This window comes from Zygotorulaspora mrakii, chromosome 7 (genome assembly GCF_013402915.1).
Source record: "Zygotorulaspora mrakii chromosome 7, complete sequence".
NCBI classification, from domain to species: domain Eukaryota; kingdom Fungi; phylum Ascomycota; class Saccharomycetes; order Saccharomycetales; family Saccharomycetaceae; genus Zygotorulaspora; species Zygotorulaspora mrakii.
The window spans coordinates 228,307-255,509 of NC_050725.1; the positions used below are offsets into that span (position 1 = coordinate 228,307).

Here is a 27,203-nt window from a genome sequence, read left to right on the forward strand (position 1 = left end):
ATATAAGATATAAGTGATCAGATATATATACCGGAAGCTGTATTGGCTTTATTCATTGAGCCTGATTGTTAGTATAACATCGGCAACTGGCTGAAGCTACGCCAAGCAATTTATAATGGAGCACCGCGATAATTTTCATTATGGCAACTCGAGTGCTAATAATAGCAATGAACACGAGAATTACAACCTATCCGATATAGATCCCATATCTGACTATATGGATGATGCTTATCAAGATCATCCCCATTCTAATAATAGACACCAACCTCAAAGTCATAGCGGTCAGCAACCCCAATATCACGACGATGGACGTCATAATGGACTCTATCGTGATCATGGGTATACAGATAACACGTATGATAACTTCGTGAATCCGCTTCCCAGTGATCCCAATTTGCAGAGTAACACAGCATACAATGACGCCTTTATTGCAAATGCGCCACAAAGCATTCCATCCATCAATGTTGTACAACACACGCCAGACGTAACTCAAAACACGATTTTCATGAATGCAAGAACAGATGTTCCCGCTCCCGTCAGTGGCTCTGCGCCTTACTTCAATGATGAGGAATATTACTATCGTAATCAGCATCAAGCAGGTGGATCTAGTATGGGATCTACGTCAGATTTGGACGATTTAGGAGACCAATCAGAACGTCCCATATTGAATCATCAAAGACAAGACGTAAATGCGTTTAGCTATCATCAAGATCCAGTTACTATAGGTAACTACCTTCATAATGAGCAGAGTTATGATGATCCTGAGGGTGGCTACGTTGATCAACGTGGAGACGATTATCAGATTAATACATATTTAGACAGAGATGGTGAGATGGTGGATCCTTATCAAGCAGGTCCACAAGAGAGCGACACCAGGTACATGAATTATGATCATCAACCTAAGCAGAAGAGTTACGCGCAGAACGAACTCATCAGAGAGGGAGAGGATTTAAGTAATAGCAGTATTGGAGAGTACTCGCATAGAGATCTTGGAGAATATGATGACATTACAACCCTTGATAGAATGAACTACACAGCAAGTGGTGTGCCTGCTTCCTCCTCTTCCTCTTCCCTGAATTCAAGAGATAAAGATCTCACTAAGGATGAAATGAAAAGAGTACCTACGAGAACCCCTACGATAATGCGAAAATTTAAACTTTGGAGAGGTAATTTTGTGTTTGATTCACCAGTGAGTCAATCATTACTGAAACAATATTCAAATGCAACATCGAATGAAATTTCAAATGAATTCAAGTTTATGAGATATCAAGCAGTAACTTGCGAACCAAATCAGTTGGCCGCAAAAAACTTTACAGTAAGGCAATTGAAATACCTAACGCCACGGAGGACTGAAATGATGATTGTCATTACAATGTACAATGAGGATCACATATTGTTGGGAAGAACTTTGAAGGGTGTTATGGATAACATCAAATGTATGGTTCGTAAGAAGAATTCAAGTACATGGGGGCCTGATGCATGGAAGAAAATTGTCGTATGTGTAGTATCAGATGGCCGTTCAAAGATTAGTGAAAAATCTTTAGCATTAATGAGTGCATTGGGTTGTTATCAAGATGGTTTTGCAAAAGATGAAATTAATGGGAAAAAAGTTGCAATGCATGTGTACGAACATACAACTATGATGAATGTTACGAATATTACGAGTGATGGCATAGAACTTTCAGCAGGCACGAATACAGTACCCGTTCAGCTTTTGTTTTGCCTGAAAGAACAAAATCAAAAGAAGATCAATTCACATAGATGGGCATTCGAAGGATTTGCGGAACTATTACAACCTGATATCGTGACGCTGTTGGATGCGGGAACTATGACTGGTAAGGATTCAATTTATCAACTATGGAGGGAATTCCGTAATCCGCAGGTTGGTGGGGCGTGTGGCGAAATAAAAGCTGAATTAGGAAGGGGCTTCAAACATCTATTAAACCCTTTAGTGGCTTCACAAAATTTTGAATATAAAATGTCAAATATTCTGGATAAAACGACGGAATCAAATTTTGGGTTCATAACGGTATTGCCTGGTGCATTCTCTGCATATAGATTTGAAGCTGTAAAAGGTCAGCCATTGCAGAAGTATTTCTATGGTGAAAGTATGGAGGATAAGGGTTTCCATATTTTTTCCTCGAATATGTACTTGGCTGAGGATCGTATTTTGTGTTTCGAACTGGTAACGAAGAAAAATAGCAACTGGATTTTGAAGTATTGTAGAAGTTCGTACGCATCTACAGATGTTCCTGAGCGTGTACCCGAATTCATACTTCAAAGAAGACGTTGGTTAAATGGTTCATTTTTTGCTGGTGTATATTCTTTTTTTCATTTTCACAGGATATGGACTAGTGGGCATAATGTTTGGAGGAAGATTATGTTAAGCATTGAGTTCTTCTATCTACTTCTAAACACAATAATTTCGTGGTTTTCATTAAGCTCTTTCTTCCTCGTATTCAGAATATTGACACTATCTATTGCCTTAACGTACCACTCTGCGTTCAGTATTCTATCCGTGATATTCTACTGGTTGTACGGAATATGTTTAATCTCAACTTTTATTTTATCTCTAGGGAATAAGCCACAAAGTACAGAATGGTTTTATGTGGCAACCTGTATTTTCTTTGCAGTTCTGATGATATACATGATTTTCTGCAGTATTTTCATGAGTGTAAGATCGTTTGAAAATATCTTAGATGCCGGCTCCATAACGTTTAGAGGCTTGTTGATGCAAGAGACTTTTAGAGATATGGTGGTGTCACTTGGCTCAACATACTGTCTTTATTGGTTGAGCTCGATTATCTATCTCCAACCATGGCACATGCTGACCAGTTTTGTGCAATACATTTTATTAAGTCCGTCATACGTGAATGTGTTGAACATCTACGCATTTTGTAATGTTCACGACATTTCTTGGGGTACTAAAGGTTCATCAGCTAAGCCTTTGGGTAAGATTAACGCCAAGGAAGATGGTACCTTCAAGATGGAAATTTTGGTCTCCGCTGAAGAAATTCAATCGAATTATGACAAACATTTGCATATTTTAGAACAATCGCCGGAAGAGAATGAGGAGAAAGATGTGCCATTCGAAGAACAAAAGGCTGGTTACTATGCCAAGATTCGTTCCCTAGTAATAATTTTCTGGGTCTTGACCAATTTTGTGGTGGTTGCCGTTGTCTTAGAGGCAGGTGGAATCGGTGACTACATTGCAATGCGACCAAACAATCAGGCGGCAAACCCCGATGGCACAGCAGAAAGAGCCGTTATTACGACCAAAGCATCCATATACTTTACAATTATACTGTGGATTGTTGCATTCATGGCGCTCATCAGATTCATCGGGTGTGCACTATACATGTCGAGCAGGCTAATCAAGAGGCTGACTTTTAAATAGATACATATTTTAGCACCGCTCTTTTTTTTTCTCAAAATCATATGATATAATCCATTTCGAAAAAAAGCTGCTTATCAGCGCATTAATAGGAAATTTGTAGCAGCACATAAACTCATCCACACTCCCAATTGAGCCTCGATGAAGATAGTTCTGCAGAAAGTGAGTCAAGCCAGTGTTGTGGTAGATTCGAAGATAATTTCCAGGTACGTATCGTGAAGTCTTCATGCGATGTATTTCGATAAGTTACTAACAAGCAAGATAAAGCATTAAGCATGGATACATGTTATTAGTGGGAATATCCACCGAAGACACCATAGAGGATGTGCAAAAACTCTCGAAAAAAGTCGTCAATCTCAGAATCTTTGAAGATGATCAAAACGCGATGTGGAAAAGGAACATAAAAGAGGTAAGCGGTGAGATCTTATCCGTTTCACAGTTCACATTAATGGCTAGGACAGCAAAAGGTACCAAGCCGGACTTTCATATGGCTCAGAAAGGTTCTTTGGCAAAGGAACTCTATGAAAAGTTTCTTCAGTTACTGAGAGAAAGCATAGGAGATGCTAAGGTTCAAGACGGTCAATTCGGCGCAATGATGAGCTGTTCTCTTGTCAATGAAGGACCAGTCACAATCATTTTGGAAACGTGAGACAACTGATATACGTGTATAGATACCGAATAACGCTCTAACATATCGAATACCTTAGATTTCATTTATAGCACCGACGTCGTCAAATTCTCGACCAGTGGTTGTTTTTTCTTTACCTTCGCGGCGTGGCATCATCAGTCATGGATAACGCGATAGAAGCTGTGGCTTCATCGAAGAAGCACATTGAGTATCATGGAAGACATATATCCAAAGGTATATAAGTAAGGTATAACGGAGTTTTGTACTCAAGCTGAGGTTTCTCTGCTTAAAATCGCATTACAATAAGAACTACCAGCAGCGCAATGTGTCGTTTTTTGATATTTAAGGGCAAAGAGCCTATCAAATTATCGCATTTACTGACTAGGCCGGCACACTCAATCATAAACCAATCATTTGACAGTCGACTACGTCTTGACAGAAGAAGTCCTGTGAACGGAGATGGATTTGGTGTTGCTTACTACCCCATGGATGCTGAGCTAGATCAAGATGGGCCATGTATCTTCAAAGCGATCACGCCTGCGTGGAATAACGAAAATTTGTCGAAACTCGCAGAGAAGACTAAATCAGACTTGGTATTCGCCCACGTAAGGGCATCTACTTACGGAGTGTTATCCGAAACGAACTGTCATCCGTTTACGTACCACAGCCTATGTTTCATGCACAACGGTGGTATCGGAAACTTCCAAAAGATCAAGCGTGTGTTGTTGAACCACATTGGAGATGAGTACTTGAATTTTTTGCAAGGTAGCACAGACTCTGAGTGCGCATTCGCACTATTCTTAGATACACTGGAAAAACTGGGTTGCGACCCCAAGAGCAAGCAGGGTCATTTCCGCCACGAAGTACTAAGAGAAGCCATTCTCAGAACCGTCGGCTACATACGAGATTGGACCAAAGAGGCAAGCGGCTCGGCACAGCGTGTAGAACCATCGCTGCTCAATTTCGCAGTGACAGATGGATCCACAGTGGTGGTGTCTCGCTACATCACTTCCAAGACCGATGAGGCCGCTTCGCTGCACTTCGGCTGCGGTTCAAGCTTCGTCGAAACGTCCCCAGGCGAGTACCGCATGGAAAGACTGAACAGAAACCAGGACGTTATCATGGTTGCCTCTGAGCCGCTCACTTTTGAAAGAGGTGACTGGACCGCTGTGCCCACAAACAGCATTTTGACGATCAAAAAGCAAACCATCTTGATCCATCCAATCATCGACGAGTACTACCAAGCAGATCCACTGTATTCCAGAAGCTCGAAGCTTGCCGAGGACAAGGGTCTGATGGGATCTGTCCCGCTACCCAAATCTGTAGAAAAGAATGTCCCCCCACTCGGGAGGGAGGGTCGTTCCAGACCATTGTCTGCTACGGCCCATCTACTCTAGAAGTCAAAGGCTACATAAACTGAACTACATCTGTATATATATCCCATTTAATGTCATCTCATCTCATCTCATCTTCCCTGACCTCGTCTGCTATTATATTTCCATTGTATGGAGTTGCGAGAAGTCCCTAACTCTCTGTTTTCGGCCATCATGTCCCAATTAGTGCAGCTCACCCAACTAGGACACACCTTCTTTCGGACACTGCTTATCCCGGACTGTCCGACATTGAGATACTGTCCGGAACGGAAGAGGAAAGTCCCGCTGCTATCCAAACCCGGGTAACTTTGCCGTTCTACCTATCAGATCTCCTATCCCCAAAATGAAAATGGCGCACACCGTCGTACGTGATATTTTGCACATCTTTTTGGTTTTTGGTTTTTTTTTGTTTTTCTTTTGAGTTATTTTCCGACGAAAAATGCCATTTCGGGCGTCGAGGAAAACAACCCTCAAACGAGGAAGATTGGCTGGCAGCTCGTGCAGCAATTCGGAATGGAGAGGTGGAAATTTCTTGGAATTAAAACCATTTATAACGAGCGTAATGTTCACCAGAATTTAAACATTTCTTGACTTGTTCTTGAAAGACCTTGGACAACCTCCAGAACAACAAGTTCACACGCAACTTTTAATACTTTGAGATCAAGTAGTTTGCTTTTGCGTAAACTCAGCAAGTGGAGATTTTTTCAGAACAACAAATAGCTCAGGCTTTGGCATAACTATCAATTTCTGGCTCTACCGATAATACTTGCGTTTTGTTTGATTGTTTTGCTAGGATTAGACTTCAATTGGCTTATATTTGATGAAGGTTTCCAGTGTTACAGTGGCTACTTTGGCCTGTGTGGCAACCTTGTCTGGTGCTCAAGAGCTCAGCGAGGAGCCAACCAGCACCACGACTTCCGTTTCGCGTGTTACCCACAGATATGGTAGATTCGACCACACTTCGAGGGTGAACAGACCAAATCACACGGGTACCCACAGTTACGGTAGGTTCAACCATACCTCTAGGGATAACAGACCAAACCACACCGGTACCCACAGTTACGGTAGGTTCAACCATACCTCTAGGGATAACAGACCAAACCACACCGGTACCCACAGCTATGGTAGATTCAACCATACCTCTAGGGATAACAGACCGGACCATACTGGCACCGCAAGTTATGGTAGATTCAACCATACCTCTAGGGATAACAGACCAGATCACACTGGTACTGCAAGTTATGGTAGATTCAATCACACTTCAAGAACCTTAAACATTGAGGAACAAGAGGCCAGAGAAAACTCTGGTTCTCGTAGTGGTTCCAATTTGGGTCCTTTGAAAGTCTTGGGTTTAACGGTTGGTAGTGCGGTCGTTGCTGGTGGTATGTTGTTGTTATAAGCTGCTGTTTTTTCCTCCTGACTGTACCTTTTTCTTTCTTCCTATTGTGTGTGTGTGTTACTATTAAGCTGATCTTCTAGTGTTCTAGCAGTGTGTTTTAAGCCCTTTTTTTTCCACCTTTGAAAATCACGTATGTCTGTTTTGTGTGTGTGTGCATAAAGATATGTGTGTGTGTGTGTGCTCTGGATTTCGAACGGTTTTTAACATGAGAGACATCAGATTGATTGCTTTCTCGTTTCCTTCCTCCTCTCCCATTTTTGTTTGCGTTCTCCTTGAATGGATGTGTGCTTCTCCAATATGGGTTTTACTTCAAAAGTGTGTTGCGTGCGTTAATGTTCGTTGTGTGAGTCTGTTTCTGTCCCAATCAATAGTCTCTTCCCTAATTCGTAATTTGCGTTGGACCCGTATGTTCGAGCTCAACCAAATTATTCTTTCAATGTGGTATAATAATCATGTAGATGTATCTATTCATATATAGACATATAGCGCATTGAAGAAAAGTGTGTGTATACTAACTGGATTTTTTTTTATGTGGTAACATGTAAGATTGGCGGTTAATTTATAAATATCGGTTACCCGTATCGTTCGTGTGTGGTGATTTATCATGGGAAGGAAAATACCAAATTCTACGTCTAAAAAGAACTCTGAATAACTTGCCCATCGCCATATATTATAACGAAGAGTAAATAGATAACACGCGCAGGTTGACGAAAAGTGTGAGATTCAGTTATTTGAGTGGTCTTATTTAGTTAAAGCTTCATTTATTTTGAATTGTATTTATTGTCGGTTTAAAAGGAAATAAAATGGACGTTACTGACACATCAAATTCTTCAACTAACAAGTTCGTTCCCGAATATAGAAGAACAAACTTCAAAAACAAGGAAAGATTCTCTGCGGATGAGTTGCGTCGTCGTAGAGATACTCAGCAGGTTGAGCTGAGAAAAGCAAAGAGGGATGAAGCTTTAGCCAAGAGGAGAAATTTTATTCCACCTGCAGATGGAGCAGATTCCGAAGATGAGGAGGATAACTCAGCTTCAGCAGACCAACAATTTTATACTCAGTTACAGGTTGAATTACCACAAATGATTCAACAAATTCAATCTCCTGATATGCAAGAGCAGCTTGCGGCAACTGTGAAATTCAGACAAATCTTATCGAGAGAACATCGTCCTCCAATAGATATGGTAATTCAATCTGGTGTTGTACCAGCATTGGTAAATTTCATGAATGAAAATCAACCAGAAATGTTACAATTAGAGGCTGCCTGGGCTTTGACAAATATTGCCTCGGGTACATCTGCACAAACTAAAGTTGTTGTTGATGCAGGAGCTGTACCATTGTTCATTCAATTGTTATATACAGGATCTGTGGAAGTTCAAGAACAGGCGATATGGGCTTTAGGTAATGTTGCGGGTGATTCAACGGATTACAGGGACCATGTTTTACAATGTGGCGCAATGGAGCCAATTTTGGGTCTTTTCAATACAAATAAAACCTCCTTGATTAGAACTGCAATTTGGACCTTATCCAATTTATGTAGGGGGAAAAAACCGCAGCCAGATTGGGCCACAGTTTCTAAATCTCTACCCACATTAGCTAAATTGATTTATTCCTTGGATACAGAAACACTAATAGATGCATGTTGGGCTATTTCATACCTTTCCGATGGTCCACCAGAAGCAATTCAAGCTGTTATCGACGTTAGAATTCCAAAGAGATTAGTCGAATTATTAAATCACCAGTCAACTTTAGTGCAAACGCCAGCTCTGAGAGCTGTTGGTAACATTGTTACTGGTAATGACTTACAAACACAAGTTGTCATTAATACAGGTGTCTTACCAGCTTTAAGAAACTTGTTGACCTCGCCAAAAGAATCAATCAGAAAAGAAGCTTGTTGGACGATATCAAATATTACAGCAGGTAACACTGAACAAATTCAAGCTGTTATGGACTCAAACTTATTACCACCTTTGGTGAAGTTATTAGAGACCGCTGATTACAAGACAAAGAAAGAAGCTTGTTGGGCCATTTCAAACGCGTCTTCTGGTGGTTTACAGAGACCTGAAATAATTAGATATTTGGTGTCGCAAGGTTGCATAAAACCATTATGTGACTTGTTAGAAATTGCCGATAACAGAATAATTGAAGTCACTCTTGATGCTTTAGAAAACATTTTGAAGATGGGTGAAGCTGATAAGGAGGCTCGTGGCTTGAATATTAATGAGAATGCCGATTATATCGAAAAAGCTGGTGGTATGGAGAAAATTTTCAACTGCCAGCAGAATGAAAATGATAAAATTTATGAAAAAGCTTACAAGATCATTGAAAACTACTTTGGCGAAGATGATGATGCGATTGATGAAAGCATGGCTCCACAAACAGCGGGAAATACTTTCGGGTTTGGCTCCAATGTTAATCAACAATTCAATTTTAATTAACGAGCAAATGAAATTGTTTTTGAGTTTTCTATTGTCAAATCTAAACAGAATTGTGATTTCGAAACATTTTTCACATTGCTTTCACCGCTGACCTATTATCCTCATCATTTAATGTTTTAATATCAATTTTTATTATCTCGTCTTTATTTACTCTTTTTCTCATTGTTCTGTGACAATCACATTTCGTTGTATAATCACAGCACATTGCTCTGATTGAAGTGCTACTACTTATACCACTAATAAATAAATTCAATTCCTTGATAGATTAATGGCATGGTAAAAATGTCCTTTTTGTGTTATTTCTTAGCCTCTCACTTGTAAGTTTCATATTTTCCATTTTTCAGAATACAACAGAATAGCATTGAAAGGACGCGAAGTATTGTTTGTTGACGTTTGTATTGAAATAGTTAGAGGCAAATCCCGCTCCAACGTTTACAATCGCAGTCACAAATATACCACCATTTATGAATGGAGTCACATTCATTAAACACACCCGCTGGCTACCTGCCGACAAAGAAATCACAACTGGTTAGTCAGGCGCGTATTGCGAAGATTAACGAACTCTATAAAAGAAAAAATAAAGAGCATAGAGACTCTGTCGTGTCCAATAATTCAACTTCGGTGCTATCAAATACAACAAATTCAAATGACTGCGCTCCTGTATTTGGTCTGAAATACAAGCCTAACAACAATGGATATCATCTGGATGAACCAACAGCGACAGTGAAACAAGAGGTTAGCGAACCAAATCTATTCAATTTTACTGTACCACCGCAACAGCCCTCTCCATCAACTTCATCTGATGTGGGGACTTCTGATAATCGACAGCAAAAATTACAGAACAGGCGGCCAGTGGTACATAATGAAGATGATGATGAGGATTATGAAGCAGAGTTAAAATTTACACCAAGGTTAAAGTCAAGAAGGAGCTTGATAATATCGAGCAATTTAGGTGATTCGGATGGAGATTTCGAAAATGAGATGCCAGAAAGACTGCGACGTCCCGCTCATGGCTCTAGTTCGAGAAATAGAAGACTTTCTTTAAAAAAAGCACTGGGCGATCCATTACCACTGCCGTACGTCAATAAGGACTTTGAAAATTCTTCAAATGGAAACGATACTGTCCTAACCGATGAAGCATTCAATGAGAAGAGGCGATTAATAGAAAAAAAATGGCGCTACCTAGTTTCACCAGGCAAGAGAGTAGCGGAGAGCAGATTTAAAGAGAACAAAGAGTATCATGATTCCAATAACTCACCATTTTCCATCTTTAAGTCGGAGTTATCTGCGTCATCATCAAATTCGGCACTAGCGACCGGAAGTCACGAAATTATGAAGAGTTTGAAAGAGGAAATTATTAGTAACAGAGATAAATTGGATAGAATAGTTGATTTGCTGAACAATCAGAACAAGATACGCACCACAAATTCAAACTATAGTGAATATTCTTTTTGGATATTTTGTATTATTTTACTCATCTTTTTCAATATTTATGTGTATTATTATTAAGTAAAAGTAATCTGGAGGCGATAACTAAAACCAAAAATCTTCCACTTATTTATTAAACAATGCAATCTATTTACAGTTACTAGGTCTGCATAACTTGAAAGACCCCTTTTTATCATTCATCAAAATCATTAGCAGGCGGCTTACCGTCTTCACTTCTCATATATAGATCAATAGCGGCTGAAAAGGCAGCAAACCCGGCACAGCCTACTAACGCCGCCTGAGGGCCACTCTTGTAGGCCAAACCGCCACCTGTTATACAGCCTGCAGTCAATCCATTGGCAAGATCATTTTTTCCTCGTAGTGACTCAACAACACATTCTACACCAGAATAGATCATACCAATATAGCCAAAATTTTTCGCGCTTGAGTAAGATCTCTTTCCCATATCTGAGAATTGTATTTTTATCTGCTGTTTAAGCGGTAGATCTGCCATTTGTTTGACCATATTGGGAGCACCGCCAGGACCTGTGCCCGGGATTGATGGTGTGTGAAACGGTGTATCATACGCCATCGACGCCATGAATAAACCAAAAACACCACCTAACGCAAAACCAGTCACACCACTGATAGCGAATTTTCCAGGACACGAAGTCATGAAGTTCATCATCATCTGCGCACCTCTTTCACCCTGCTCATCCGGTGTTAGCTCATTAAATGGTTTGTCGTTGGGAGGAGCTATTTGCTCCAAGCCAAATCCTCTATAGACCATATTCCACCCTCAGTAAGGAACACTCAATAACTATAGTAGAAGGTCCACAATGCGTCTCATGTATACCAGCGAATAATACATAGACATTGAAAGATTTTTTTCTTCAGAGAGGTCTACAGTAACATAATCCGTGACCGATGACTTAACTATATCGAAGTAAATTACAATCATTTGCTCAAATCAATGAATTAGTGATGAACATTTTGGCCATACCTCTTAGGCTGCGGCAATGCTATTGTATTACTTCATGAAATGAAATAAGATTTAATATAAAACATCATCACAATTGCTTCCGTGAAAATAATTAAGATGGAAGGGCTCGAAGATAGGATTCATAATCAAAAAAATTTCAGAATATGTTGTAGTACACATGGAATCTTTGATGGGTGGTGTCTAAGAGAAATATGGGAAAGGGAAAATGGTTACTGGCGAAAATTTATAAATGATCCTGCTAACGTGTCATATCAATTCCCCAGTTTGGGAGAGTCTGTATACTTGAATGACCAGTTTAAACTATTGCGAAAGCCTTCAATTTGTCAGGATATGTTCTGGGCAGATGATGGAACTTCTATTGTTACAGTTCATGATGACTATGGGATAAGGCAATTCTTGATCCCTGAATGGGATAGTGAGAATAAGCTAATGGTACCATTTACCAGGTTCTTCAGAAACCAGTCAGTTATGACGAGCAAGGTTCATCACAAATACTCTCTCTTCAACGATACGCAGGAGTATAATGTGATTTTGCTGGGCACCAGAAACCTTCCTTTACAGCTTCTTCCTCTGCAGTCCAATGATGCTGATGTCGGAACGCTACAGAGCTACAATGTCATTGATAAAAGTAATGAAACATATCTTGTACCGTATGCCCTGAGCTTCAATGGTGACCGTCAATTCTTGGCTGGGTTCAAAAGGAACAAAGTTTCACTTTATGACCTGACCAGAAGTCAAGCGGTGCTCTCTACAGGGCACACAAAACAACAATGTGGTCGGTCTATTCAAAAGAATATTGTGTCATGCTTTGACCAACAGTCATTTCACGGTGGCTTTGCTGAGACAACTAGGACCTTTGGCACTTACAAAAATGAACTTTATCTGTTTGATCGAAGAATTCCTGATTCCAAGTTGCTATATAGATCCCGTGAGGGGAGGGGTTTGACTCAGATATTAAAAAGCTTAAATGGACATTACAGCTACCTTATAAGGCGTAATAGTAACAAGATAGAAATTCTTGATGCTCGCCAGTCTTTCGCAAAAGTAAATGAACTCAAACTTCCGAAAAAACTATCAAATCAAAATATGAAGGCTTGTATCACAAGGTCAGGTGGTTTGAGTATAGGAACTTATCACGGAACTATTGTAAATTGGTCTAAAGAGCTCATAGAGTTTGGCGGTATAGAACGCGATAGCAAAGCGGGTGAAGCTCCCATACCTGCAGAAGGTGAAATACAACTAAACCTACCCAACTCCAATGTAAACGTTGTCAACCAGTCCCCAATAGACGAAGAGATATATGCAGTTTCATATTCACCCGATAAATCTATCGAGGAGCCTACAGGACAAGAGCGTTCGGGTATACTTATTATGGAGAATTATCCAGAGTAAAAGTATCCTTAAAGAACCTCAGCTGCCTATATTCTTCTAGTTTCAGATTCAAAAGGGTATCTTTAAGTATATGAAACTGCGTTTTAAGGGCTTTGTTTCTACGTCCTTCAGTTTTCTTCTCCCGATCATCACAGCTGCCTTCCTTTTGTGAATTAAGAGTTAGAGATGTTGGCACCGGAAGAGCCAGCTGTGTTGGTCTACGATATGGTGAGGTGTGCTCCGTTATAGTATGCACACTGCTATCAACACTTTCCAAGTCTCCGAGTTGTTGGTCGTCCATTTCGACATCGCTATTGTCATTAGTTGACGTATCTAAACTGATGAACGAACTTGATCTGGCAGGTCTTTGAAAAATGCCAATTTCTTGCGATTGTTCGGCCACTTTTCTTGCATGGTTTGCATTCAGTTCCCTTTGTTCCACTACAAAAAAATCTTTAGGTACATCTACCCTTGCTGATGCCTGTATATTTCGTTCACTCAAAATATTCCATTCTTTAGAAATACCTACCAGACTTTCTAAGAGAACTGTATCTGCTTCCAAATCAAATTTTGGGAATCCGATATCCAATTTCGAGAACTCCAATGGTCTATTGTAATCAGAATCAAAAATCTGTACGCTTAAATTATAGAAACGAAGTGTGCTATCAGGATCTTCATTTTCAATCTCAGAGGGAAGGTGAAAGGTTCTAAAGGCACCAAGTGATATTTTCCTCTGTTGTAAACTCTTGAAAGGATCAACAACTACTGCCAAGTATGGATCCTGAAAACTTTGGTTCAAGTCTTGCGTATGCATATCGATGTTACTCAGCCAACAATCATAGCCGGGATGGGAATGATACCAGCCAACTATATTATGGGTTTCCGGTACCATTTCACTCATATATTTAACCATATATTCGTATGATTCGCTTTGAGCATTGACCCTTGTTTCAGTGCCTTCAACGGGCAGCTCATAGCAATCAAATACGACAAATTTATTTTCTATAGTAGATCCCACTAACATTCCCATAACTTCAAATTTTCCACCTCGAAGTGAATGTTGCAGCAATTTCAAACACGCTAATTTTGAGATCAGCACAGAATTAAAGTACTGGTCGTTGACCTTTCCGCTTTGTGTTGAATTTGTTGCATATTGTCGTACCTTGCCACTAACTTGATTAAGTAAATTCCTTGTTCTTAATGGTTTTGCGGACTGTACAAATTCGTCAAGCAGATGATCCGTTAAATTCGTTGAGCTATTTATATTTTCAGTGTGTTTCTTCTCTTCAATACTTCGAGCTAGAGAAGCAACAGAGCATTGGTATAACATCTGTTGCATTGTTGATTTTCGATTTGATGAAAGTGAGTTTTGAACATTATTTTTATTCAAACAAAGCATCCCACCCTCCCCTTTGTTTTTTATCAATATGTGCTACAATGTTGAAAATTAAATCCGAGGTACAAAATACTTAAAAAAACAAAATAATATTCAATTTCAATTTCATTTATTCTGTTTAAGATATATATATATATATGTGCCACCCCTTGCTAAGAAGTTGATTTTCCCCATCCCATGTTGCCATCATCTTTGAGCCTTTTCCTTAGCTTCCCTTTTTATTTCTCCAATGAATTCCAAGAATTTTCCAATATTAACATCAATACCAAATTTGTAAACAAACGAACTTGATAGATAGCTTGAAAGTAAAGCCTTCAAATAAGTAACAGTAATATTTTCCAATATTTGTTCTGATCCAGCAACATCAACTAATAATTTAGGAATTATTTTGTCTAGTAATAGATAGTCACGCAACTTTAAATCATTTAACCACAACTCAGTTGAATTAATTAAATCGTCATTAACTTTATTAATTGTTTGTGATAATACATTCGATAGTTCTGATAGTGGATCTTTTGTTGATTGATTTAGATTCCATAATTGTTTAAACTCTTCTTTTGCATTATATTCAATTCTCTTTTGAACCTCAATGACATAATCTTTGTAAAGTTGTGATCTTGAATCTTTATCTGGACCAATGAATTTATTAACAAAATCATAATCATTCAGTGCTAATGAAGCAAGAACTTCCATCGATGAAGAAGTAACACCTCCTTTATTTGCAGAAGCGTCTTTAATTAATATGCAACCATGATTTTCTAAAGCAATCTTTGCAGGTTGGGCAATAAACAAATTTGCACCTTCTACAATATATGGAATTTTACATTTATTCGTCTTCTCATCAATGAAAAAATGTAAATTAGTTAAATTAATTGAGTTAGGTCTACCACCGCAGGGCACAAAAATGTCCAAACGATCAATAAACTTGAAAATTTCTGTATGAAATGTATTTCTAAAAGTCGTACCATTTGAAACAATTGTACCATTTGGTAATAAAATATCAATATCATCAACAGAAACGAAGAAACCATTTGAACTTAATTTATTTAAATTAAAGTGACAAATCATCTGTCGTGAATGAGCCAATTTAATCAATTCATCTTTATCAATACCATTTGGATCACATAAGACTCCTGAACCATCTAATATACCAACATACATTTCATTTTTGGTTGATAGAATAATCTCATTTGATCCCAGATCACCATCAGGTCCACCTGTTTGAAATTTATAAACAATGGAATCCATCAAATTCAAAGTTTCATAAATTTGATTTACGTAAGCACGGACACCTAATGAGGTCATACCATACTCATCATGAGGAATACCGCCTAAACGTGGTGATTTACCAGTTAAAAATGACTTCCACCATGGACAACCTCTTTTTCGAGCATGAGTTGTTGCCCAATCGACAAAGCCTGCGGTACCTTCATCTGGACCAAAGAATAAAATTTCATCATTCTTCAAAAGATCAACATATTTTTCTTTCAACGGATCTTTAATTAATATGTCAATAATTGAATCAACATATTGAGTGAAAGCAATAAAAGTTTGATCCGTTTCAATTAAACCAGGATTTAATAATATAACACCTTTTGAGCCGCCTTCAGGAATATCTTTATTTTTCTTCTGTTGAGTTGACGCCAATTGATAATTCTCATCAATGACATTTTTCGAATTCACATCATAAACGTACTGCGTCTTTGAGCAAACGATACGAATACCACCACGAGCAATATCTCTAAATCTAATATGGAAAGCTTTAAATGTATTGCCAACAACGAAAAATATACCATATGGAGTTTCGGGATATTCAATCTTTGGCATTATTAATTTTGGATCTAATCTGAATGAAATTGCAACTTTTCTTGTAATGAAAAAATTTGTCTTTAAAATCGATTTGTTGAAAAGGTTTAAAGTTTTCAAAATTAATAAGTCTGGTGAATCATTTGGAATAATTTTATTTAAATAGTTTTCAAATTCTTGATCATTTTTAAATGGTTCCAATTTTGCCAATCTTTGATAAGATAGAGTTTTTTCATTCAGATTTGTTGTTGCATTTGTATCACGATAATAATGAATTTCAGCGAAGTTTTTGTACAATTTTGAAACAATTTTATGATATTTATGTAAAATATCAATAATCATCGATTGAGTAAAAGTTTCGTTTCTTAATTTTTTTTTCAAATTACCAACAATTTCTAATAATAAAGTATCTGATTCCTTTATATTCAATTGGTCTAACAATGACTGATAATCGGTACCCAATCTATTGATAAAATGATTGATAAAAATTGATGAAACATGAGCATATATTGATTCTTGTGGTGAAAACTTTCGTTCTGAATAAACATCTTGGAAAAAATGATTGGGAATTGTATATAATAACGAAGCCTCCCTTTCAATTTGTTTTATTGATAATTCCAATGTATTCGGTAAAATTTCATCCAATTGCTTTGATTTATTCAAGTAAATTGAGAATATGACAATATCATTGCTATTAAACGACTCCAGGAAAAATTTTGATGGTTTTAAATGATAATAATGAAATAAGGAATTGATCGCAGAATAATAACGTTTTGTGGTGAATCTTTTGAAAGCAACTAACAATCTAATTTCATCATTATTCTTGATTGAATGAGTTGCTTTGATCACTGGACCCTCCCTCTCCTGGACCAGATTGATCAATAATCCATAAAGTTTTTTATTTTCAACTGATGAAATTTGTGACATTGTTTTGTCAGAAATTGAATCGATATCGCCCTGTAAGAGATTACTGATTGATACCGGCTTATCGGAATCGGGGAAAACACTATCATAGACAAAAGTCAGTTTTAATCCACTCTCGGGGGTCCAAAAGGAAACCAGTCTTTTACTCCTTTGATCCTTCGAGTCCAAAAATAGATCATCGATCTGGGAATCCAATTGATATGGGTAGAACGAATTGGCGCCATCGTCGCCTTTACTCTCCATAAATATAGCATAGCCATCGTTAATGATTTTATTCTTGATTTTGAACCTCGCGCCCATCTTGTGAAAGTTAACGTCATCGCTAGCGTCAGCGTTGAATCTGCTCTTGGCGAACGAGTCGATCTTCGACGCATACAACGAATTGATTATGTTGGCAACCAGATCTGCCGACTGTTTCGAGAAGAAAAGGTCGTCGATGCCCAGCGACTCGTAGAACCAGTTGACCTCCTGCTCAATAAGGTCATCAGGGATGAAGCCTTGCTGGTCCAACAGGTCCACAACTTGCTCTCTCTGTAAATCCAGCCCAGGGAAGTCGAACACATGATAGTCCGACATTGAAGAGATCGAAAGCGACGCAATATCCGGCACTCTCTCGACCTGTAGCGACATGCTGATATCTTTATTTCCCGTGCTTGCCGTAGTTGCTGCTGTTGCTGTTGCCGCCGCGCCCTATCACTCTGCCTACAATGCCAGGTGTATCTCTTATAACCCTACTCTTTCCTCGTTTCTGTGTCATTTATATACCTGAGATTCCCCTCTTGCCCCCTCATCTTGTCCTTCCCTGCCGACGCCTTGGCCTCGGCGGCATCTCCGAACAGGATCATTGCTCCAATGAGCATACCAGAGGAAACCCGTGCGATAAACAACTGGAAGGCGCTCAAGAGTCATACAAGACACGATTTGCAACCACGGCATCATCACCAATATCAAGAGCCCTGTTGATGTTTACCACTGCAAACTCTACTTGTTCAACCTTCTAGGGCCCTGGGGCACCCGACCCATCGGGACATCAAGAGAACACCAGAGACAAGAGACCCCTCGGGCTGGAGTGCAGATCAGTATCTACAAACGAAATGTAAACATAAACACAGGCTACACAGACTACACAGACTACACCGACCAGACAACGTAAACAAACCACAACCTGAGCGTCTTGATGTGATCTGGCATGCTGTAGGTCTGATAGCAGATTAGATATCTATCGAGTACTGTAAATAAACAGAATCTTATTGACACTATGAAAAGGAGCTGTGTCTGCGTCTGACTTCTGCGGCCGTTTCACGCGACGGGGCGGATTCAAACAGCAGGTGCAGGACTTTCCGCTCGGCGGCACGCCAGGCGGGGGGTACGGCCCGAGATTCCGCAGCGTGGAATGTGACACGGAAACCGTTCTCCGAGCCCGAAGCACGTTCGTGAGATGCGATAAACTGCCACTGTAACTCTGGACGGCGACGCCACAGATAGCACGTGCGATGGTACGCTCGTGCACAGTGATCTGGGAGCCGAAATGCGGGTAAGTGTCCGGAGCGGAAGCGAGGACGAATCTCGGACACCCGCAGAAACCAGAAAAAAAAAGTTTCTTTTCCCGCTATACACAGAGACGAAAAAAAGTTGAAATTTGCACAGAAAAATCGACGCTCACTGCATCTCATCACATAGCGCAAAGGCAGGCAGGTGGAATTAGAGGTAACTGGCTGTACAGCGTGAAAAAGCGGGACACTCAAAGAGTTAAACTTTTCAAACACGTAGCACTCGTCCAGTTGCACAAGCGGGAGTTGTGTGGAAGCTGCGATGACTACTCAGGAAAGTATCAAACCGTTGGTAGATAATATACTGTCAAACCCGTTGCAGTTCAAAAGATCATCGATGAAGTCCGACGGCAGAGGTGGTGGTGGTATTGCCGATTTGTACGGTGCAAATACGAGTAAAAAGCGTGCGCCGTTCGTAGTGATAGGCGGTGCCAGAAAGAAGAGCAAGGTGGATGAGCAGCAGGATACTGCGGTTGCAGCAGCAGCATTACCAGCAGCAGAACTACCAGCGGGCAATGGGGCAGTGGCAGTGCCGGCTTCGATGGCAGAGGCGCTCAAAATGTATGTTGCAACGCCGTCGCAGCAGGACGCAGCAGTGTCCTCGAGCAGCGAGAGCGAGAGCGAGGAGTTTCACGAGGCCAACGAGTATGTCGAAAGCGTGGCAGGCGAGGAGGACGTAGGGATGCCTTTGGAGCGCGGGTCTGGGTCGGATTCGGGATCTGCAGAGGAGAGCGAGGACCTGGACTACCAGAGCGGCGCATCTGGGGCAGAATCGTCCAGCGATGAAGTGTCTCACGTATCGGAGGACGAAAAATACCAGCTGCACGAGGAAGCCGAGGAATCCAAGGAGCCGGAGAGGGACGCCCAGGTCAAGGCACCAGCCGGGCAGGAAGCTGGGCCACAGCGCGAGCTGGAAGAAGAGGAGGAACTGACGCATAAGTTACCTCTGGCACAGAGACTGGAGAGTGGACCGACACAGGCTGACGATATTTCAGAATTTTACCAGTTCAATGAAAACGTCGATGACCGTGGATCATCGTTTCCCTCGCGTATTGTCAAAAATTGGGGGCCGGCTTTAACAGTGCTGAAGCCACGAGGTTTACTAAATCATGGGGTCACGTGCTATACCAATGCTGCTGTCCAGGCAATGATTCATATTCCCGCTATTCAGCATTATCTATTCGACATATTGCGCGGCAAGTATGACGATACCATTGATCGTCATTCTGTGTCCTATGTGCTTGCGGAAACGAGCAGGAAAATGTGGTTACCACAGGACAAATCCAGAAAGAAGTCTTCTTCGTATTTTATCAATCCAAAGAAATTACTGGCAAGATTGGATGACATAAATTGCATGATGAGCGAATGGCAACAGGAAGATTCTCACGAATATTTCATGTCCTTAATGTCAAGATTACAGGAGGATTCTGTGCCTAGAGGTCACAAGATGACAGAATCTATTGTTTATGATATCTTTGGCGGTTTATTGAAACAAAAAGTGGCCTGCAAGTCTTGCGGATACGTTTCAGAGACCGAGCAACCATTCTACGATTTGTCTTTGCATTTAAAGGGCAAAAAAATTCTGCAACAAACAGCTTCATCATCATCAACCTCTTCCATAAATTCAGAAAATGGTGACTCGACACATAAAAAGTTTTCGATCGAGAAGTCGATAAAAGAATTCTTCAATACGGAACTGATAAAAGTTGATAAAGAGAAAAAGGGTTATGTGTGTGAGAATTGTAAAAAGACGACAAACGCATTGAAACATAATTTAATAATAAGGGCACCTGAAACTTTATTAATTCATTTGAAGAAATTTAGATTCAATGGAACGTCTTCTTCAAAGATGAAGCAAGCAGTTTCTTATCCGATGTTTTTGGATCTAACAGAATACTGCGATAAAGTCTCCCTACCCGTCAAATATCAACTGACTACCGTTGTTGTTCACGAAGGTCGGTCCTTATCTTCCGGTCATTATATCGTTCATTGCAGACAACCTGATGGATCATGGGCCACTTATGATGACGAGTATATCAATAAGATTTCAGAAAAAGATGTATTAAAAGAAGCCAATGCATATTACTTGTTGTACACGAGATTGACTCCAAGAAAAGTTTCTTTTAAAAAATCGGATAAAAAATTCGCTGATGAACTAAGTATTCCATTATCAAATAATGTATCCACACCTTCATCATCGCCTGTAATAAACCGGAACAAAAAGTGGAAGAAAAATATAAGAAAGAAGTTCAATCATTAAGGAAGATAAGCCAAACCTCTTTTTTTTCTCTTCTATCACTTTTTTCTAAAGATTTACAGGTATAATTCTAATGCATTTTTGTTTTTTGTATAACGTATAGTATATTATTTACAGGCAAAGTAGATTTGATATTTTTTTCTCAACATCTTCAAGGAACAACTTTAATACCCATGCTTCCTGCAACGCCAATGACAGACTTTACAATTCCTTCCATTGAAAGCATGGAATGCTTGCCATCTGACTTTTTTATTTTTGCAATTTCATAGATGTGCTTTAGTGACAGTTCACCAACTGTTCTCTCAGGAATTGAAATGTTTGGTTGTCCATGGCCTTTATCGACTCTTAGTGCTTTCAACAATAGGTATCCCGTAGGTGGAGACTTCATTTCAAAACTGAAAGATCTATCTGGCTTTATAGTTATCATCACAGGGATGGGTGTACCGGGCTGATATGACGCTGTACGTGCATTGAACTCTTTACAAAAATCCATCGCTTTAATACCCTTGGAACCTAACGCAGGGCCCACTGGAGGTGAAGGTGTTGCTTTACCTGCATCTACTATTAACTTCACAAATAAATTCTTAGCAACTCGTGACATAACAAACTACGGATACTTATTTGCAGTGATATTGCAATGCCCGTTGCAATAAATTATTCTAATCAAGCATGGTTATTTCATTTATTTGATTTTTCATTATTGAGAAATTAAAAGCGTTACCCGACTAAAATGTGTAAGTAGAAGCAAATATACTGGCAAAGATGCTAACAAACATGACGAAGCACAGAGTATAGCTTTCCTTATATCGTTACTTAAATATGTTTTCAGTGTATAATCTATAGCACTTCATTTGTCCAGATATGTGAGTACGTGAAGCGTGTTAATATCTCATAGACTCTAAATGAATAAAACACAAGACAGAATGCGGATGTGAAATATAAGCTTGATGATATCGATAGAAATAATGGTGAATATTTCAATAATACATATAAAATACAAGCAGCTATCAATCTCACTTATTCTGTTTTTTCTTTTTCTTCTCTAACCCAGCAATATGTGCTTCACTTTGATCCACTTTTGTATGGGTGTGGTCAGCGCCAGGTACAAGTTTGAAAGTCAAACCATCTTCAACCATACGACAGGCGTCAATACCCACAATCCATGGGTCTTCCATGATTTCATCAATGTTGGCCCTACACGCAGGAGCTAATTCTACCATACGCCTCAGAATGTCTTGCGATTCCTCTGGTAAAGAATGACACAATCTTTGGGGACCAATGGTTGTATTGTTTGGATCAGCGGCATTATTAGCTGATTTATCCTTTGAATTTGGAGTCGTTGGAGTGTCCAAATTGTCATAAGACGGAGGATCTGGAGCTCTTGTAACAAGGGCACTCAACGAATCACAGTCGCGACCGGAGCAGAAAAGTTTGAATGAATTATCTCTCAATTTTGGTATCTTCCATGGGAATTTCTTCAGTATCATACAAGCAAAGATAATTGCGACAGACCATATATCAACAGGACGTGGATCGTACTTGGAAAATATGCAAACTTCGGGTGCCAAATACGGATCGCTACCAACAATTCCACTTGCTTCTACTAAATTTTTTGAAAATGGATAAGAAAACACAACTGCTGCCCCAAAATCAATCAATTTAACAATACCATTCTCATTGATGACACAGTTATCCAATTTCAAGTCTCTATGTGCTAAGCCAATACCATGCAAATATTGAACACCTTTTAAAATTTGTTTGAAACAGCAACAGATCTCTTCATATGACATTTTGTTACTCATGACTATGGCAAATAAATCGTATTCACAATACTCCATAACCTGCAAAATTCTGTTATTGTCATAGACTATCTCAATCGTCTCAATAATATTTTGATGACGTAGAGTTGTACCAATACAATACTCTGAAGTAATTTTTTTAACATATTCCCTTTTATTTTCATGATCGAATTTTGCTCTGAATTCTTTGACTGCAAAAACTTTGTTGTCCACAATTCTCTTGACCAGTTTGACGGACCCACCTGCTCCAGCTCCTAAATCGTCACCTGTTCGAACATATCTTTTTGAAAAAGGTAAACTTGTATCATTTGTGTGGGAATATATCGTATCACCGTTGAAGCTGCCGTAAGAGCCGGGTGTGAACCCTGAGTTATTTGAAGTTTGGGATGCATATGGTACGGCAACATTAGTACTTGGTGAACCAGTCAAACCATTTGCCCCAGATAGGTTTGCACCTGATCCCTTTTTGAAAAAAGATTTTATGTTCACCACAGACGAGTGTCTCGATTTCGGTCCACTTTGAGTAAGTACGCTTTCATGGGTGGAGGACGGGGATTCTGCGAAAGTATCACTGAAAGAACCTGACGGTTGCCTGGAAGATATATACAAACTGCTTTGTCTTGCTCGACCAGGTTTTGGGATGGCAGTTGCGGAGGATGAAGAAGATGGTTTAACTCCTGATGTAGTAGTCGGAGTAATCGACCCATTCATGGAAGGACTTTCTTTCGAATTCTTTGAGAAGAATAGGTTACCGAATTGAGAAGAGAGTGAATTTGATCTCGATAAACCACCAGCCTGTGACGAATTATCTAATGAAGATTTTTGTAGCTTTTGCTTTGATATAACAAACCTTGGTTCAACAGAATCTACCTTTGGTGAAGAAATAACGTTTGAATCGATAGCGGATACGTTACTAGGAATCCCCCCACCATAAGTTTCTAACCATGACGAAGAAAACGATGAATTGCTACCACTTGAACCCAGGCCGTTGTCTTTATTCGAGTTAGGTACCGAATAAGGTATACTGGAGCTTAGCGATGGAATTTGCCTGGCACCGCCACCGGTATTGGGAGTAACTGGTCCACTCGATCGAACCGACCTGCCATTTTGGCCAATAGGAGAGCCGTACGAAGCTCCGGAAAGGTTACCGGTATCTATGTGTATCGATCCATTACGATCACGCACAGGTATACTGGATCCGTAGGCTGCTGTGTGCGCAGAATTTACATTCAAAAAGCTTGATGAAAAATGTGGTCCAGCTCCAAACGATGTCCCCGCCTCCGAAGATTCCTCACCAGAATCTATCTGCGTCACGGTCGTAATACTGGTCTGGGAATTCTGCGCTGTTGAATCTCTATCTATCTCTGCGAGCCGCAATGGTGTTGGAGTGCCCTTTTTGGAGAGACCATCGCTGCCCTCATTTTTTCGTTTCTCTTGCAAAAGCCTGGTTAGAGATGACATCTAAATCCTCAGTTCTTTTTATAGCCAAAATGCAGTTTTGGAAATCAGTTTCAATAAGAACTCTTTGATGGAGAAACTGCTAACAATGATTGTAATTTGTTTTCAAAACTTCGCAATATTCTCGAGAAACAGGGCTCTGATTGAGTTCAAGAAGCCTAAGATATACCAATACTGATGAAATGTTATAATTTACTCTCTTCCCCTTCAGTTGAAGGTCCCACGTTGGAAAAAGTCCCCTGCCTCTACTTTTGATTATTCGCCGCCATAATAAAAGATGCCTTTCTGAGAGCGACGCTCTTTCAAGAAAGGTCATTGATAACGATTTAACATATTGTACGAATAGAGCTGAACAGAATGTACGCTGTGGATAGTAACTGATGTTCTATCGTTGCTAGTAAGAGTGTACACTCTTTATGTATTATACTATGTGAGTACTTGTTGCTGTTGTGTATGTAATTATTTAATTAGCTTGGCTCTATCGGGATGGATACCCTGGGGAAGCAACGACGGCTGCTGCTCAGCTGCTTTCGTCGTCGAGATGGCAGCGTTACTCTTCTTCTGAGAGCTCTCTTGGATCATCTTGGCCATTCTCGTACGACGTTCCTCCTCGAACTTGATATTTTTATTTCTTAGTTTCTGTACTCTATCTGAGCTGTTTCCACCACCACCAACTGTCAATTCCACATTGATCTTCTTGTCTTTGAGGAGAGTTCTGTGTTGAAGCAGAGCGATATCCATACGACTTTGAATGTTTTTCTGATCTTTATCTCCGTCAAACTCTAGGAATGCAATTCCCTTATCCGGGCGAATTCTAATGAAATCTGGAGAACTTGATTTGAAATGAGATTGTAGCTCTGTCTGTGTTATATCCTTGGGCAAGCCACCAACAAAAAGTAGAAATCTATTGCTGCTCTTACTCTGATCACGCCCCTTTCCACCACGTCCTCTGCGTGTTTTTCTTTTCTTCTTAACGGGCTCTTCATCCTTACTCTGTGTTTCTTCTTGCTGTACTCGCTTCAATTGATTGTCCTTCTCACGTTCTTCTTTAGGCTTTCTGAACTGTTGAGCTTTCTGCTGCTTCTTGGTCAGCTTTTCTTCCACCATGGCGTATATATTCAATTTGACCTCGTTCCAGTGGCAGATAAACCTCTTGCTCTTGTTCTCTTCTTGCGTTTTTAGACATCATCTATCTCATCTCATCTCATTTTTATTTGAAATAGCGGAAAATTTTTGTTTGCGCTATAGGCGCATATACAATCAATTACTTAGAAAAAGGAACTTCGAGAGGAAGTACATCTGCTATAACCTATCAATTTTTGAATTATATACTGTCGTCTATAATCGAATGATTTCTGGCGAGTAATGCTTCATGCTCTTGATACAATTTTTCGTGCATTTCCCGCAACTCTTTGTAAGCCTCCGTTAATGTTTGAACGTTTGCCTTGAGTTCTTCTATCTGTGGATCCTTCGTGGAGTGTTTGACAACATCTGCGTCCTGTTCTCCGACGATTTTAATTTGACTACTGTTCTTGTCGGCCTGCAAGAAAAAGGTTTGTTGAATCTTGACTTGATCCATGTATTTTTCAAAGTCGTTTAACGGTAGGATGGTGCTGTCTAGATCTTCACCTACTTGGCCCCAAATTTCGTGCAATTGACCTGCCTTTGTTTTATCATATATTACTCTTTGTAAAGTCGGGATCTTTTGTGTGTTGTTTAAAGAACCTAGTTTGAATGTTTCTGCAATAGCTTGCCCATCCGTTTCAACATATTGTGGGGTAATGAGGATATTTGTTACACAGCCATGAAGAGATTGAGTTGTTGAAAGCGGTTCCATTGTTCTTAAAATTTGTTTGGAGTATATTTCGACAATAGACACCTTTCCATGAGAATCACCTACCACCAGAAGAGTACCATCCATTGAAATTTCCAATTTGGTAACCTCCACGTCAATAACTTTATCACATAAGAGCTGACCCATGGCATATAGCTTTTCTCCATCCTGGATTGATTGCTGTTCGTCGATACGTTCTACTAATGAGAAGATTCTGGGTTTTCCTTCGTCGATCGATTGAACTAAGTTTGATATTTTACCATCCTTAAGGTTGTAATATAGCGGCAAGTTGAAGCAACCTTCCTTAGTTCCTATGTAGCAAGCCCTGTCTGCAGGATCCAGAGTAACTGACTGTATTGCATATGGCAATGAAAACGTAGCCAGTAGACTTGGATTTATTGATTCTTTCTTATTGCTACGGCCAATTAGATTTAAACTATAGCATCTTAGAGTAGCATCTTCTGAGACGGTGAATAACTTGGTTCCTGAGGACGATAAGAAATCACCACTGCTGCTGGAAACTTGAAAATCTGTGACGGATAGTGTGTGATCATGTAAAATGCAAATAGGCTTTGGTTCATCAACCGATACAAGATCCATAGTTTGCCAAATCATAACTCGTGCATCGCTACCTGAAGTGACAATGTATTTTCCACCAACGATCGATTGTATTTTGGTGATAGATTGGTAATGTGCCATAGGTTTCACGCCCAATAAGATACCTGAGCTCAATTCCCAGACATAAAGTTTTGCGGATGGCGTGGAACCTATTAAAAGATACGGAAGGTCGAAATTTGCCAATTTATGTTGATGTTGTTCGTTTCTCGAATATGTAATTCCATTACTCTCTACTACTTCCAAACAATTTATCACCTCTGGTAATGGTAATCTCTGTTCAATAGATTCTCTCTTGTGTTGTCCTGCAATGTTGTATACGTTAATTAAAGCCTTTTTGCCTTGTGCAACAAAGAGGTACTTGTTTCCCACCTTTACCGCACTATTCTTACTTCCTACTGTGCACTGTCTCAAGGTTGCTTGTTCATAGGTATGTATGTTTGCCACAGAGGCAGTGTCATTTGTAGTAAAAACGATCTGCTCGTCCATCGGTGTGCGATATAATAGGTCAGTATTACAACTTATCTGCT

At 39.7% G+C, this 27,203-nt stretch overlaps 15 protein-coding genes across 15 annotated transcripts; 8 read left to right on the plus strand and 7 right to left on the minus strand.

Moving 5' to 3' along the window:
* Nucleotides 1–115: 115 nt before the first annotated feature.
* Nucleotides 116–3,397, plus strand: CHS1 (chitin synthase I; the record flags this gene model as incomplete). The annotated part of the gene is made up of 1 exon (XM_037290074.1): nucleotides 116–3,397. The coding sequence occupies one exon, from the start codon at nucleotides 116–118 to the stop codon at nucleotides 3,395–3,397; it is 3,282 nt and encodes a 1,093-aa protein (XP_037145969.1).
* Nucleotides 3,398–3,535: 138 nt separating this feature from the next.
* On the plus strand, nucleotides 3,536–4,043 carry DTD1 (D-tyrosyl-tRNA(Tyr) deacylase; the record flags this gene model as incomplete). The annotated part of the gene is made up of 2 exons (XM_037290075.1): nucleotides 3,536–3,600; nucleotides 3,662–4,043. 2 exons carry the CDS (start codon nucleotides 3,536–3,538, stop codon nucleotides 4,041–4,043), a joined length of 447 nt encoding a protein of 148 aa, XP_037145970.1.
* Nucleotides 4,044–4,345: 302 nt separating this feature from the next.
* On the plus strand, nucleotides 4,346–5,419 carry DUG3 (glutamine amidotransferase subunit DUG3; the record flags this gene model as incomplete). The annotated part of the gene is made up of 1 exon (XM_037290076.1): nucleotides 4,346–5,419. The coding sequence occupies one exon, from the start codon at nucleotides 4,346–4,348 to the stop codon at nucleotides 5,417–5,419; it is 1,074 nt and encodes a 357-aa protein (XP_037145971.1).
* A 796-nt stretch (nucleotides 5,420–6,215) lies between these two features.
* Nucleotides 6,216–6,794, plus strand: HG535_0G01310 (uncharacterized protein; the record flags this gene model as incomplete). Its single annotated transcript, XM_037290077.1, has 1 exon — nucleotides 6,216–6,794. One exon carries the CDS (start codon nucleotides 6,216–6,218, stop codon nucleotides 6,792–6,794), a length of 579 nt encoding a protein of 192 aa, XP_037145972.1.
* An 803-nt stretch (nucleotides 6,795–7,597) lies between these two features.
* SRP1 (karyopherin alpha) lies at nucleotides 7,598–9,232 on the plus strand (the record flags this gene model as incomplete). Its single annotated transcript, XM_037290078.1, has 1 exon — nucleotides 7,598–9,232. One exon carries the CDS (start codon nucleotides 7,598–7,600, stop codon nucleotides 9,230–9,232), a length of 1,635 nt encoding a protein of 544 aa, XP_037145973.1.
* A 468-nt stretch (nucleotides 9,233–9,700) lies between these two features.
* Nucleotides 9,701–10,741, plus strand: KAR1 (Kar1p; the record flags this gene model as incomplete). Its single annotated transcript, XM_037290079.1, has 1 exon — nucleotides 9,701–10,741. The coding sequence occupies one exon, from the start codon at nucleotides 9,701–9,703 to the stop codon at nucleotides 10,739–10,741; it is 1,041 nt and encodes a 346-aa protein (XP_037145974.1).
* Nucleotides 10,742–10,853: 112 nt separating this feature from the next.
* Nucleotides 10,854–11,450, minus strand: TIM22 (translocation channel protein TIM22; the record flags this gene model as incomplete). Its single annotated transcript, XM_037290080.1, has 1 exon — nucleotides 10,854–11,450. The coding sequence occupies one exon, from the start codon at nucleotides 11,448–11,450 to the stop codon at nucleotides 10,854–10,856; it is 597 nt and encodes a 198-aa protein (XP_037145975.1).
* A 309-nt stretch (nucleotides 11,451–11,759) lies between these two features.
* Nucleotides 11,760–13,055, plus strand: SWT21 (Swt21p; the record flags this gene model as incomplete). Its single annotated transcript, XM_037290081.1, has 1 exon — nucleotides 11,760–13,055. The coding sequence occupies one exon, from the start codon at nucleotides 11,760–11,762 to the stop codon at nucleotides 13,053–13,055; it is 1,296 nt and encodes a 431-aa protein (XP_037145976.1).
* On the minus strand, nucleotides 13,033–14,433 carry RRI1 (COP9 signalosome catalytic subunit RRI1; the record flags this gene model as incomplete). The annotated part of the gene is made up of 1 exon (XM_037290082.1): nucleotides 13,033–14,433. The coding sequence occupies one exon, from the start codon at nucleotides 14,431–14,433 to the stop codon at nucleotides 13,033–13,035; it is 1,401 nt and encodes a 466-aa protein (XP_037145977.1).
* Nucleotides 14,434–14,616: 183 nt separating this feature from the next.
* On the minus strand, nucleotides 14,617–17,790 carry GDH2 (glutamate dehydrogenase (NAD(+)); the record flags this gene model as incomplete). Its single annotated transcript, XM_037290083.1, has 1 exon — nucleotides 14,617–17,790. The coding sequence occupies one exon, from the start codon at nucleotides 17,788–17,790 to the stop codon at nucleotides 14,617–14,619; it is 3,174 nt and encodes a 1,057-aa protein (XP_037145978.1).
* A 1,182-nt stretch (nucleotides 17,791–18,972) lies between these two features.
* Nucleotides 18,973–20,970, plus strand: UBP10 (ubiquitin-specific protease UBP10; the record flags this gene model as incomplete). Its single annotated transcript, XM_037290084.1, has 1 exon — nucleotides 18,973–20,970. One exon carries the CDS (start codon nucleotides 18,973–18,975, stop codon nucleotides 20,968–20,970), a length of 1,998 nt encoding a protein of 665 aa, XP_037145979.1.
* Nucleotides 20,971–21,118: 148 nt separating this feature from the next.
* MRPL19 (mitochondrial 54S ribosomal protein uL11m) lies at nucleotides 21,119–21,568 on the minus strand (the record flags this gene model as incomplete). Its single annotated transcript, XM_037290085.1, has 1 exon — nucleotides 21,119–21,568. One exon carries the CDS (start codon nucleotides 21,566–21,568, stop codon nucleotides 21,119–21,121), a length of 450 nt encoding a protein of 149 aa, XP_037145980.1.
* Nucleotides 21,569–21,980: 412 nt separating this feature from the next.
* NPR1 (serine/threonine protein kinase NPR1) lies at nucleotides 21,981–24,227 on the minus strand (the record flags this gene model as incomplete). Its single annotated transcript, XM_037290086.1, has 1 exon — nucleotides 21,981–24,227. One exon carries the CDS (start codon nucleotides 24,225–24,227, stop codon nucleotides 21,981–21,983), a length of 2,247 nt encoding a protein of 748 aa, XP_037145981.1.
* Nucleotides 24,228–24,683: 456 nt separating this feature from the next.
* On the minus strand, nucleotides 24,684–25,331 carry NOP6 (Nop6p; the record flags this gene model as incomplete). The annotated part of the gene is made up of 1 exon (XM_037290087.1): nucleotides 24,684–25,331. The coding sequence occupies one exon, from the start codon at nucleotides 25,329–25,331 to the stop codon at nucleotides 24,684–24,686; it is 648 nt and encodes a 215-aa protein (XP_037145982.1).
* A 217-nt stretch (nucleotides 25,332–25,548) lies between these two features.
* Nucleotides 25,549–27,162, minus strand: IPI3 (chromatin-binding/pre-rRNA-processing protein IPI3; the record flags this gene model as incomplete). The annotated part of the gene is made up of 1 exon (XM_037290088.1): nucleotides 25,549–27,162. One exon carries the CDS (start codon nucleotides 27,160–27,162, stop codon nucleotides 25,549–25,551), a length of 1,614 nt encoding a protein of 537 aa, XP_037145983.1.
* Between the last annotated feature and the right edge of the window lie 41 nt (nucleotides 27,163–27,203).